Source organism: Crotalus tigris, unplaced genomic scaffold (assembly GCF_016545835.1).
Source record: "Crotalus tigris isolate CLP2741 ecotype Arizona unplaced genomic scaffold, ASM1654583v1 scf7180000019068.10715455, whole genome shotgun sequence".
Lineage (NCBI taxonomy): Eukaryota > Metazoa > Chordata > Lepidosauria > Squamata > Viperidae > Crotalus > Crotalus tigris.
The window spans coordinates 4,424,433-4,438,240 of NW_024097358.1; the positions used below are offsets into that span (position 1 = coordinate 4,424,433).

Genomic DNA, 13,808 nt, shown 5'->3' on the forward strand with positions numbered 1-13,808 from the left:
ATTTATTTAGTATACATGAATAATATTCCACATCCTGGTCATTATGCATATCAGTATGTTGTTATGTCTTATGCACTTAATGACAATGGTCTTACATTTTATTTAAAAAACACTTTAGTGCTATTTAATTTTCAGTCAGGCGATAGGATTACTGTGGTTGTGTATGGCAGGTGTAAACGTGAAATAACTATGAATAGGGAAAGGAATTCAAAGGTGTTGTTTTTTTTATCACTAAGCCTTTGAAGGATACATGTTTATATCATAGGTTGATCCATTGTATTCAGCAAGCATGATGCCAAATGCACATTAGATACATACGATACCAAAATGATTCAAATTCTTTTTTGTTTGTTTGTTTCTTTGACATGGGATCTCTCTCCTCCCCAGAGTTTTGCAACTTGCTACATTCGAAAATCTGTTATTTGTTGTTGTTGCTGTTGTGTAATGTCTGACTAATATTAAAATAAACAAAAATAGTTTTTACATCGCAGATAAGATAAATAGGGCAAGTTATCTATCTTGGATACTCACATATCCCAGTGATTAATTTATTCTAAGCCACAGAGTGTGTCCTGTCCCATAAACCCAGTTGCATTATTGTTGCTCTGGGGTGTAAAGGTTGCAGACCCAGTTTATTGTTACTAGAGTTCAAGCTTTTTTTTTTTAATGGTTAAGTTAGATTGGGTGGCAGCTCCAGAGTCATAAGGGAAGGGACCGTTTATATTACCAATTTCCAAAGAAACCATCAGTTATAAACTGACTCCTTCAAACCAAATTGGATTTGTGCACTGATTTCAAAATGGGATTTTGAAGACTGGATAAGAGAGAACAATGGTTTAGAGCAGGGATGTCCAACCTTGGTGACTTTTAAGACATGTGGACTTCAACTCCCAGAAGTCCATAGGTCTTAAAAGTTTTCATGGTTGAAATCCCTAGTTTTTCATGTGGACCCAATATACTTAAATCCGGAGACTGTTTTGCATGCTTTGGATGGAAATTCATCCAAAACCTGAAGATTATAATTTTGCAGCAGCATTGATATTTACATAAGGTTGAATAGAATGAGTTGTAAACCAACCCATGAATAAGCCAAGTTAGCAGAGGACAAAGAGGAAGACTTGTGACTTGCAACAGGATTAATAAAGTTGGCAAGTCTCTAAAAAAAAAATCTAAAATCTAAATCTAAAAAAAGAAGCAAATGCTGAATATTGCGGATTCTTTTGTGTTTTAGACCCTTCCCTCCTACAAGAGAACAAAAAAGAAATCTCAGGAATTGCTCAGGAAAGCTCAAGTGGTGGGAATCCTGTTCGTAAACCACAACAGCATTTCCAGAAAGTGGTCTGAAGATGTAGTAAACCAGTTTGAATAGAATGAGTAATGGCCAAATTGATGCCATTCCTACGTTTAACTATGCCAAGTATGCCCAGATGTTTTATCAGTGCTCACAAACTAAATAAAGCATTTTCAGATAAACTGCTGAGCTGTAAATAGGGTTTAGCTGTGCCATGCACCAAGCATACCTAAAAAAAAAAAAATCTCGGAAAAAAGCTCATTGTCAAGATGAAGATGACCCACAAAAAACAATTTGGCAATTCTCAACCTGTGAAAAGGTGAATTGGGGTGACACTTTGGTGGGGAGAACTGTTGCTTTAGCACAGGGGTCTTCAAACTTGGCCCTTTTATGACTTATGGACTTCAACTCCCAGAATTCCTCAGCCAGAATTCTGGGAGTTGAAGTCCACAAGTCATAAAAGGGCCAGGTTTGAAGACCCCTGCTTTAGCAGATACAGTCTTAGGGGTTAGTGAACAGATCCAAGGGAACAGTGTAAATTGAGTGTAACTACATACTCAAGCATAGTTTTGAATTTGTCCATAGCACTGAAGTGAAGTTGGACAGATTCCAACCTGCATTGTTCTCCTAGGCTGATGGATGGACAAATAAAGGAATCACCCAGAGGGAAAAGATAGGAACAGAATAAATCTGAATAATTAAACTTCTTGTTTTGTCTTATTGTCTACAAACATAGGTGTTTCATTTCGAAGTTGGATTCCTTTTTTCTGGGAATGAGTTTTGGTTGAAAGTCAGTTAGGACAATCTAACCCCCCATGTTGATTCATGATTAAAATTAAAACTTTCTCCTTTATTCCAGCCTTACTGAATCACATACTCTAAAGAGGATTGGGGCCTCAGCTCCCATGTTGCAATTTCTAAAGGCCATATTGCACTGACATGTGCACCACCCAACTGAGGTCAGGATAGCTAGACATAGAATTCAAGCCCACCACATCTTTTTCCATAGATTTCAACTCTCCTTTTTAATTCGCCCTATTGTTGATGTTCTTGTAAATGTGCTTACTTCATTTTTAAGATTGTTTTTTAATGCAATGAAAGAAATGGGTGCTGTAAGTGAAAGTTGTATTGCTCCCGTCTTATGATTTCTCACTATTCTGCCAAAGTAATGCTGTTTTGTATTTTTCCAGAATTTTTATGTGTTAATAAAAATGTATAGCACTGTCTCTCGTTGATCCTAGCCAGATTCAAGCCACACTGCAAATGGAAGTGAGGGACATGGATGAATATTGTTCACAGAGTGGTCCACATGCTGGGAGCTACCATCAAGAAGGTTTTCTCTCTGCTAGGTCACCTCTGCATCTTGGTTAGTGAGTGAAAGAACAGAATGGCTTATCAAATTAGAGCAGGAACTTCCAAACATGGCAACTTGTGGACCTCAACTCCCAGAATTCTGATAATGCTGCTAAGGAATTCTGGGATTTGAAGTCCACGAGTTGCCTCATTGGGAGACCCCTGATCTAGAGAGCCAAGTAAGATGGAAAGAAAGAGGAAATCCTTTGTTTTAAAGCTGGTAAGATATTTAGAGGTTTAAGTAGCATTTAGATTGGTTTTGGGGTTCAACGAACAAGCAGGAACTATATTCTGAGGCAGGGGTCTTCAAGCTTGGCCCTTTTATGACTTGTGGACTTCCAACAAGTAAATTCTATTCTTCTGCATGACATTTAATTCAATCCCTAACTTTGTACGCAGAAAAATAAAATACAATTTCTGCCTGCTATAAGGCTGCCAACTCTGCTTTGGAATGTCAAGAATTTAAGCAACCCTTTCTTTACTGCACAGTACCTCCCCCCCCCCAGTTTTCCTACCTCCCTCTTAATTTTATTTTATTTTATTTTTTTGCCAACAATGTCCCAAGGAAATGAAACTGACATGGAGAAGGTGGAGGTGGGAGGCTGGAGAAGAAATGGCGTTCCTATTTAATCAGGCAAGTTAATCTGAAGGATGAGCATGACTGCAGGCGTAGCTTTACAGGCAGTAACTTGAGTGAACAGTCACCGGGGCACAGGGTGAATCTGGATTGCAAACATTCCCATGTAAATTCAAGCAACCAACACATGTCGCAATGAATTAGGAGTGCAGAGACTTTATTGGAGAGGCGGTGTGGAAGAGCAAATGGAGAAATTCATTAAAAAGTTTCCTGGTCTGTCCTTAGATATTTTCAAGATTAAAAGTGAAAATAAGGAGAGACATACATTTTAAAAGAAAATTGCTGTGCTGTTGGAAATCCAGAGACCATAGCAAAGTGGTAAAGATGTTGAGTCAAAGACTGGGGGAGACTTTGAGCCAGTTTCTCTCTTCTCAGTCCTAGCTACCTCACACAGTTGTTGCAAAAATTGGGAGAAGGGAGTACAATCAACCGTAATCCAGTTGCAGAAACTGGGAATGTCTAAAAAAAATGTTCTTTGCAACAATAGGAAGGTTAGCCATACTCCAGGATAGAACAACTTGGATCCTATATCTACTCCAACACATATTATGATTTAGAACATAAAATAATAGGGTGGGAAGGGACCTTGGAGGTCTTCTAGTCCAACCCCTCACCAGGGCAGGGCTGCCTATACCAGGGGTAGGCAATCTTGGCTCTTTTATGACTCAGTGGACTGCTCGGGAATTCTGGGAGTTGAAGTCCAATAAAAGAGCCAAGGTTGCCTACCCCTGGCCTATACCATTCTGGACTTTTCTTTTTTAAATTTTTATTTTTACAAACTCTACCCCATACATATATACCATGATATTTATCAGATGTTAACATACATTCTTTTTACATTCATATATAAGATACTTTTAATAAAATGAAATAAATGCATACACATGACTTTTGGTGTTGCTCGCCCATTTCCCCTTTCACTGTATCCACACTCCTCCTCCTCTACCTTCTTTCTCTCTTTCTTCTCTTCCCTACTTCCCTCTTCTTCCTCTCTTTCCTTCACCACTCTCCTCCCCTTTCTCCCCACTTCTCCTCCTCCAACCTTCCTACTCTCTTCTCCCCTCCTTTACTCTTTTCTCTCTCCTCTCCTTTCTTCCCTCTCTTCCCTCTTCAGATACAATTCAGGGGTAATGTCATTCTGGACTTTTCTTGGGCTTGATAGGATGGATACACAATGATCGTAGAAAGAATAACAGAATAACCGAATTATCCTCATTTGCATCTCACTTTATGAAACATGAGCTTAATGAAGCATTTTATTCTAATCTGCATCCTTTCTGGGTGTTAATACCCAAAATGCTCAAAGAAAATCTTATTTGGGTAGCTCAGATCTGAGCAGGGAAGTTCTAAATATCTCTGAGCATTTCTTCCATGGTTCTGAAGCTCTTGTCTTACAAGTGTCCAGCTACGTCCAAACCCCAGGCCTCCTTTTTTTACAATTCCTTTCCATGTGGCAGGTTGCTTCTGATCCTAGAAACACAGAAAGCAGTTTTTTGTTTTCCTCCTCCAGACAAAAGTAAATCTCCTTTTGTTTGGTACCCACAAGGAGTTCATTTTTGTAGCTTCCTTTTTTCCCCCAGCAAAGAGAAGGGGAAAAAAAAAAATCTAAAGCAGTTGTCAGCTTTCTCAACCATTGTATACTGGTCAATACAACAGCTGGAAATAGGTTTAACCCTTTCTTTTCCTGCCCGGCTACAATCTGAACGGTTGCAGGACCCATGGCCAGTCTAGAGAAAAGGAGGACTAGGGGTGACATGAGAGCAGTGTTCCAGTATTTGAGGGGCTGCCACGAAGAAGAGGGGGTCAACTTATTTTCCAGAGCACCAGAAGGCAAGACAAGGAACAATGGATGGAAACCAATCAAGGAGAGAAGCAACCTGGAAATGAAGGAGAAAAGTTCCTAACGGTGGAGACAATTAACCAGGGGAACAGTTTGCCCTCAGAAGTTGTAGGGGCTTCATCAATGGAGGTTTTGAAGAAGAGACTGGACAGTCACTTGTCTCAAATGGTACAGGGTCTCCTGCTTGAGCAAGGGGAGTAGGAGCTAAAGCAGTGGTTCTCAACCTTTTTAATGCCGTGACCCCCAACCGGGCGTAAGTCGAGGACTACTCAACCGGTCGTAAGTCGAGGACTACTCAACTGGTGCAGCACCGTTTGCAGAATGGGGCTTTTGGCGGGCTCAGCAGGGCAGAGACAGCCTGGACAATTCCTATTGGCTTTTGAAAGCCAATAGAATTAGAGTCTATTCAAGAGAGTCTATTCTATTGGCTTTCAAAAGCCAATAGAATAAAAGGGAGGAGCACAGCTAAGGAAAAGGGGGGGGGGGAAATGGCGGACTGCATTGTTTGGCGACCCCCGTGAAATGGTTGTTTGACCCCAAATGGGGTCCCGACCCACAGGTTGAGAACCACTGGACTAGATGATCTCCAAGGCCCTTTCCAGCTCTATTCGGACTGATTGAAATTTGAGGCACACTGAAATACAGGCATTTGTAGAAAAACAGCTTCTGAAGAATGCAAGACCAATATTAGGAAACAGTGCTTAACACTTCAAAGACTGATCCCCCCCCCCGATTTGAGGTTGGGGTTGAGGGTGCTTTTGACTCACTTTGTGCCTCCTGATAACTATCTGGATGTGTCCCTGCAGACATCTTAGAAGTAATTTGCCATTGCTTTCTTCCTAGGGCTCAGAGCGAGTGACTGGCCCAAAGCCATCCAGCTGGATATTGTACCTAAGGTGGGACTAGAATGAATAGCCTCCCTGTTTCTAGCCAGATGCCTTAATCATTACACCAGACTGTCTATTTTGATCTCTGAAGTTAACAGTCCATGAGAGAAGAACAGAGCAAGCTTGGTATTCTAAACTTTAAAGGGCAGGCAAATGCTATCAATATTCCTCTTCTTCCTTTCCTGTTCCCATTCTAACATTCTTTGCTCCCTCCAAACCATTTGTAAAGGATCCGGATAGCTCATCCCATTTACATTCCTTGCTGGGAAATTGCTTTTAAGCCAACTTCACACCAGTGTAAAGAATAGAAGGCAGATTTCACCTTTCCAGCTGCTCAACAGAGTGCAGTTGTTGGTCAAGAGAGACCTCTGCTGGAATCCATTCACCACTACGTGAAAAAAAATATTTCTAGGTTCAATTAATGCTTAAAGGGAATTGTGAAGCATCTTCTTGGGCACTGGTTGAGAAGAGGGGGTCAACCTATTCTCCAAAGCACCAGAAGGCAAGGCAAGAAACAATGGATGGGAACTAATCCAGGAGAGAATCAACCTGGAATTAAGGAGAAAATTCCTTGACACTGAGGACAATAAATCAATGGAACAGATTGCCTTTAGAAGTTGTGGGAGCTCCATCAAGAATGTTTAAAAGAATGGACGCTTAAAGTGTCAAACTTAGCAGAAATGGCTAAGATTTCTGCTTATTTGAAGGATTATTCACAAGAAAGATAAATTTTGGTTTGGAGAAGATGGATAGATTATATTCAGAATAAATATGGGACTAAAAGTTCCATTTATTTTATGAATAAATTATTGAATATTATTATTGTTATTATTATTATTGTTTAGTGGAATTTTTATTATATTGTATTGTTTATAAATTGGGATTTAAATTTGATTATATGATAAAGTTTATTTGTAAATTGTTTATTCTGTATTAAGAGAGAGTTAAAGTGCATTATATTTGTTTATCTACATAGTTGGTTAATGTTAGTTAGGTTATGATTATTATATTTGTTACCCTGTATTCAGCTCTGGGAAGTGGGGTAGGGGGGCTCGGGGGGTAGGTTTGGGGTATATTTTGTAATTTTTGTAAAACTTTTCAATAAAAAAAAGCATGTTTTAAACCCGTAGAGGGAAAAATAATTTTAGAAAATAGTCGAGTTTTCTTTGAATGAAAGAAAACCTTTGAAAATTGGGGCACGTTAGGGTCCATGGGATTCGCGAAACAGTGGACATACTTGTCCAACAACAACATTCCTGCTTGAACAGGGGGCTGACTAAGAAGACCTCACGGTCCCCTTCCAGCTCTATTCATCTGTTCTGTTCTGTTCTATTCTATTCTATTCTATTCTCATTCATATTCCTATTGCTTATTCTTCTATTTATTCTATTTATTTCTATTCTATTTTCTTTTTATTCTAATCCTATTGCTTATTCTTCTATTATATTCTATTCTATTCATATTCATTCTATTTTTCTATATTCCTATTTGCTTATTCTTCTAGTCTTTGCTATTCATTCTAATTTCTATTCTATTCTATATCCGATTGCTTATTCTTCTATTCTATTGTATTTATTCTATATCCTATTGCTTATTCTTCTATTCTATTCTATTCCGATTCTATATTCTATTGCTTCTTATTCTATTCTATTCTATCTATTCTATTCTATTTCTATTCTATTCAATTCTATTCTATTCTATTCTATTCTAACGACCTTTGAAAATATTAAAGTATAATTAAAGAGAATTTTTGTGGGGGAATTGAGGAGAATTGGGGAAATGCAAGTGGAAGTGACAATGACAGATGTCACTCACCAAATAGCGCAACAGATAGAACGTGACATGAAAGTGGAAACCACATTGGCTGATATCAGGGACCTACAGTATTGATTTTTCTAAAATTTGGCATCGTTAGGATTATCAATGCTTAAAACGGATTATAAATGGAGTAACTGCTCTCAAAACGGGGGGAGGGGGGAATTCATCACTGAAAAGTTTAAAACAGGATGGGATTGCATACAAGGACCGGACAGTCCAGTCCTACTTCAATGACAACAACTCTGATAGATCATGCAGAGCCATGGGACATAATTAAAACATCCTTTTAAAATTCAGGTCAGGCAGGATGTCAGAGACACCATAGCATTGGTGGGATTCAGCGTCGCACCACTTTGCAGAACTGGTAGTAAAATTTTTATGCCAGGACCCAGAAAACAGATTTACGGAAGCGGCATCCACACAGATGACATGATCAAGACTATGAATATATTCTAGTTCATAAATTGGTTTCTTAGGACTAGCACGATGATGTTACCTAGTTTGGGAATGAAACGTCTGCAGAAAACAAGCAAAGCTCAGAGAGCACCAAGGACCCACAGCTGTCTTCCTCCGCCTCCTCATCCTCCCCTAACACTGATTGATGTTATCTAGTTTGGGTAATGAAATGTCTGCAAGAAAGAAAACCACCCCAACCTCAGAGAGCGACCAAGAACCCCTCATTTCAAACAATGAGCTACAAAATATTCTCCTTGTTAGAACTATATTCGACAAAGTTTGCTGTCGCTTCATTTTTGGTAAGATTTATCCATTTAATTAATTAGAAGCAATGAAAACAAACTGAATCACAATGAAGCCTTCTGAATGCCAAACAAGTGTGGTCCCCACTTTTTTTTTTTTTTCGCAAAGCCGTCAAAGGGTTTAGTGTGTAAAATATTCAAAACAGATTTAATTATGTTTTAATTAATTAATACAGGCATTTTAATTTGTTTGCATTAGAAGGAATCAACAATGAACACATCTCACTTCTACTAAGTAGCTATAGTGTAGTAGTGGTTCAAGAGGTTCAAGAAAAACAACATTCTTTTCCATATAAAAATAGAAGAAATCTTCTAAATCTACTATTTGTGAGTGAATAAGTAACATTCCAGCCATAACATTTCAGAAGGAGCATTAAAACGATTAAGAGCATTCCCAAAGTTCCAGAGATTGAGTGATTGATTAAAACGCATTTATGTGTCTTTTAATAAAAATGAAGTAAAACAGAGGGCATCATTTTATTTTTTAAAAAACATCCCTGCACAGCCCAGTCTTGAAGCTTCTGAGTGGCTTTACAATGTATGTATTGAAGAAATAAAAAATGAAAAAATCACAACAGCATAAAGATTTTAAATACCAAGGCTTAAGGTTCAGGCAACACGCAATAAGCAAAACCATTTTCAAATGCAGCAAAGTTTGTTAAAGATGTACCCAGGAAAAAGCAAAATTTTACGTACGCGTACTGTTACGTGTTGGGGTCTTTTTGTTCTGAGCTATGTTTGGGATTTTGGGTTTTGGTTTTTTTTGGGCAGTGGGGTCGTATGTGAGATAGTTCCTATGTAACCACCTCAGGCATCATCCCAGATTTTAATATAACATAGAGTTAGACGGACCTTGGAGGTCTTCTAGCCAACTTTGCCTTCAAGCGGCGTCCCTAGACCAGTGGTGGCGAACCTTTAGATGCCGAGTGCCCACAAACCACCCTGCCCCCGCTTCTGCTCACCTGCCTCCCCGTCCCACTCTGCCAGCCCGCAGGGCCACCTACCACCTCCATGGCCTGTCGCAGATCACACCAGCCGGCCCTGCACCTGCCATGGCAGCACACAGCCTCCACCTGTGCCCACAGCATCAACTGCTTGCGATGGGGGGCGCAAGGGTGGCGTCTTGTCCCCGCTGCCCCTGGCTGCCATATCCTTGGCTGGGCTGCTGTGTGCGGCCACACCCAGGAAGGCGAGTCGCGCCGACGGACGCGCCGACCGCCGCGATTTTCGCGCGCGACCGCGCGCGATTCTCCTCGGGCGGGCTGGTGAGGAGGAGGCCACAGGGGGAGGTGGGGCTGGGGCAACCGGCACGCGTTGCCCATAGAGAGGGCTCAGGAGTACCACCTATGGCACACGTGCCATAGGTTCGCCCACCACGGTCCCATTGATTGTCCAATCTCTTCTGAAAAACCTCCAGTGTTGGAGCATCACAGCTTTCTGGAGGCAAGTTGTTCCACTGGTTAATTGTTCTCACTGTCAGGAATTTCTCCTTAATTTAGAGTGAAGATAGCAATCAATGGTGCAATTACCTCCGCAAATTTAGTTAACAATACCACAATCACAAGGACATCTCACCAATTCATTAGAGGTTCCACAGCAGGCACAACATTTTGAACTGAGATTTTAATGCTAGTGCAGGCAACCAAAAAGGCATAAGTTTAGAGACCTAGAACTAAGGAGAAATTCCTGACAGTAGAAACAATTAATCAGTGGAACACCTGCCTCCAGAAATTGTGGGCGCGTCTAAACACTGGAAGTTTTTAAGAAGAGAATTGGACAACCATTTGTCTGGAAATGGTATAGGGTTCTGCCTGAGCAGGGGGTTGGAATAGATATTCTCCAAGTATCTTCCAACTTATCGATTCATCGCACAGTCAGCCAGATGTTATTGGATTTGGCATTTTGTCTACCTATCTAGTCCCTTATTCTTATTATTATTATTATTTAATCAATCTAGAGCAGAGATTTGGTGTTTGATGGTATTACAGTATCGTCGAGGAGGAAGCAGACAATTGACTAATAGCGAATTTGTCAAGCCAATGGTGTTCAAGTGTGCTCCAGTTTTTTGGAATTGCACCCAAGGCGTATGACTAGTACTCACCCTTGTGCTTTTGCCACTCTTCTATTTCTATTTGTAGTATTTTGTTATCGTCTCCATTCTTCTTTCTATTCTGATCTCCAGGCACTGCCACATCCACTATCCAGACTTTTTTTGTCTTTCTATTGACAAGTTTAAGTCTGGGGGTGTGTTGATTGTCTGTTTTTTTTTGTTGAGTTCCAGAGCAGTTTAATTTTTATCATTTTCCTATGACTGTTCCTCTATTTTATGATTAGTTTTTTTGCTTACAGGCAATTTGTTTTGCAGATTAATTATTATAATCTATGGGGAGATGAAGATGTCAGAAGGACAGTTTGGGGCTTTTTAAAAACTATATTAATAATTTAATGGCATTAATACACTTCAAAAGGAGATGAGTTGTAAAGACAAAAGTTGCCATTTTTTTTTAATTTATTCCTGAGTCGACTCCCTTTTGATGTTGTTGTGTTTGTGTTAAACAAGTGCAGCCACTTAAAAGCAGTTGCAAACATGGAGGAAATAACAGAAAGATACCCACCATTAAAAACGTGCAATAACCAACACGGCTTTGTTTCTGTTATCTTCTTCCCCGTCTTCCAACACCCCCCCGGGGGGGGGGAACTCTGCCCGAGACTCGACCCCCGCCCTTCTCGATTCGAGAGCTAAAAATTGGCTTTAGCTTTTAGATCAACTTCAGTTTATCCCCCCCACCCACCCACCAAAACTCAACCCGTGGGCCCGGTTTTTTGCCCACTCCCTTTGCACACTCAACTCACAAGCCCCCCCTCCCCCTACACCCCCCATTTCTAGCTCATCGGAGGGGGACTCCGGGCCCCCCCCCCGGTGCCCCAGCGCTCTCTTGTGCCCTCGGCTTTGCGTTCGCCCGCAGAGAAAAGGCACGAATACAAAGGAGGCGGAATGGGGAGGGGGGGAAGGAATGCGAGGCCGGTACCGGTTCTCCCCTTCCCGCTCGGCCGGCGTTTTCTCTCCCCTGAACCATTTTCACGGCGAAGAAAGGGTCCCTCCTCCGCTGGTCCCCCCCACCCCGCCCGCCACGCTTCGCCTGGCGCGCTCGGCGGGGGCGCGCCGGACGGGAGAGGGGGGTTGTCCGTCCCTGCGCGCGCCACGGAGAGGAGAAGGACGACCTTCTGGCCGGCGGGGCTGCGGTTGGGCGCATGTCCGCGTGGTGGAAAGAAGACAGCGGGGGAAGGGGACGCCGGGCGAGCGAGCCAACTGAGCGCCCCCTCCAAAAAAAAGGAGAGCGGGAAGGAAAGGAAGGAAGGAAGGAAGGAAGGAAAGAGGGAAGGAAGGAAGGAGGGAAAGGAGGAGGGAGGGAGAGGCATCCAGGGTTCCGTCGTGCAAGAGAAAGGAATTCCCCCTCTTTGCTGCGGCGGCGGCGGCCAGAGCCAGGATGGGCGAAGCCCGTAGAAGGAGGGAGGTGAGAGCGCAGCGCAGGCGGCCCCAGTCTTCGGGCAACCTTGTTCCCGAGGCCGGGCTGGGGAGGGGATTCAGCCTGGAACCCCCCCTCCTCATCCCCCTCCCTCCTTTGCATCCGCACCCTCCCACTCCGCAGCCCCTCGCCTTGTGGGACGCCCCGCAAGCGGCTTATCGCTGGAGGGGGGGCAGACAAGGCCCGGGGGCCCTCTCTTCCTCCTTTTGCACGGCGCGCATACACACACACACACAGAAGAGAGACAGACACACAAATACACAGAGAGACACACGGACGCAGGCAACCCCTTCTCTTTCTCATCTCTCATTTCTTTTCTCCCCTCACTCACACGCACGGAGGTGGTCTTTCCCTTCTCCCCCCCACCCCACCCCCCCCCCCCCTCTCTTTCTTTCTCTCTCTCTCTCTCTTTCTCAGCTCCCTTTTCTTCCCTGTCCTCCTCCTCTTCTTCTTCCACCGCTGTCGTCGCCTCCTCCTTTCGGCCGCCGCTCCGCCCGAGGCTTCCTTCCTTCCCCGGAAACCGATTCGCCTTTCCTCTCGCCCCCCCACCCCCGGGGGCGGAGGGAGGGGCAGCAGTCCTTGCATCTTCCCCTCCCCCGCCGCCCTTCCCTCCTCCCTCTCCTCTCTTCTCTCTTTCTCCTCTCTCTCTTTTGCCCCCCCCCCCTCCACCAGCTCGGCGGATCGCGGGCAAGGCCTGGGAGGGTGCTGGGGGTGGCCTCGGAAGAGAGACGGGGCGGGCCAAAGCTGGATCGGACCCCGGATGGTCGTCCCAGGCCCCCGCGAATACAAAGCCGGGGATCTGGTCTCGCCAAAATGAAAGGCTACCCGCATGGCTCGGCCCGGGTGAGTAGCAAGCGGGAAGAGGGGACGGATGAGATGGGGGGGGGGCGGGGGCCGGGGGGGGGGGGAACACCCGGCGCGGCCCCTTCCCCACCCCCCCACCCCACAAGCCAGGCCCATCCCTTCCCCACCCCCCCTCCCCGTTGCCGCAAAGGGTTGGCCGCCGCTTCGCCTTTCGCGCTCGCCTCTTGATGGAGCCTTTGTGTTGGCAACGCGGGGATGGAGGAGAGCGACAAGCCTCCCCCGCCCGCCGCCCCTCCTCGCCTGCATCCTTCTTTTCTTCCCTCTGAACGCCCCCCCCGTTCAAATGGGGGAGGAAGAGGGGGCTCTTTCTCCAGTGGGATCTCCCCCCCCCAGGCACACACCCCCTTTCTTCCTCTTTCTCATGGCCAGGCCTTTCAAAGCAGCCACCCCACCCACCTACCCGCCCCCCCCCGAGTCGTGGATGGGAGAGGAGAAGATGGGGGCGGGCGGGTGGTTGTAGCGAAAAGGCTGTAAAGGAGAGGAAGCCTCGGCTGGTCAGCCTGATAACGTTTATTGTCCTCCCCCCTTCCCTTCCCCCCTCCAATTCCCGGCGGAAAGCCACCCTCCGCCTCGCCCCCTTCCTCCTTGCGAGCGGGAGGGGTGGGGGAGGGGAAGAAAACCCCTGGTAGGGGTGGGGGAGGGGAAGAAAACCCCTGTGTCCACCCCTTCCCCACTCCAGAATTTCTGAGCCTCTTCTGCAAGGCCAGGCCTGGTTGGGAAGATGCTGACCTGTCACAAGAGAGATCCCTGGTTTTGTGAAGCAGCCTTGATTGGAGAGCCAGATAGACAGATCTCTTTCTCCTGGGGCAAAAGCCTGTTCTTGAGCTCTGTGG

The 13,808-nt window shown here is 44.4% G+C and overlaps 1 protein-coding gene across 1 annotated transcript in view; it reads left to right on the plus strand.

The window, feature by feature from the left end:
• Positions 1-12,924: 12,924 nt before the first annotated feature.
• HDGFL3 (HDGF like 3) overlaps positions 12,925-13,808 on the plus strand; it is a 28,688-nt gene continuing 27,804 nt past the window's right edge. Inside the window, exon 1 of the mRNA XM_039358819.1 lies at positions 12,925-12,954. Within this exon, the coding sequence (XP_039214753.1) occupies positions 12,925-12,954 (30 nt within the window). The remainder of the gene's footprint in view (positions 12,955-13,808) is intronic.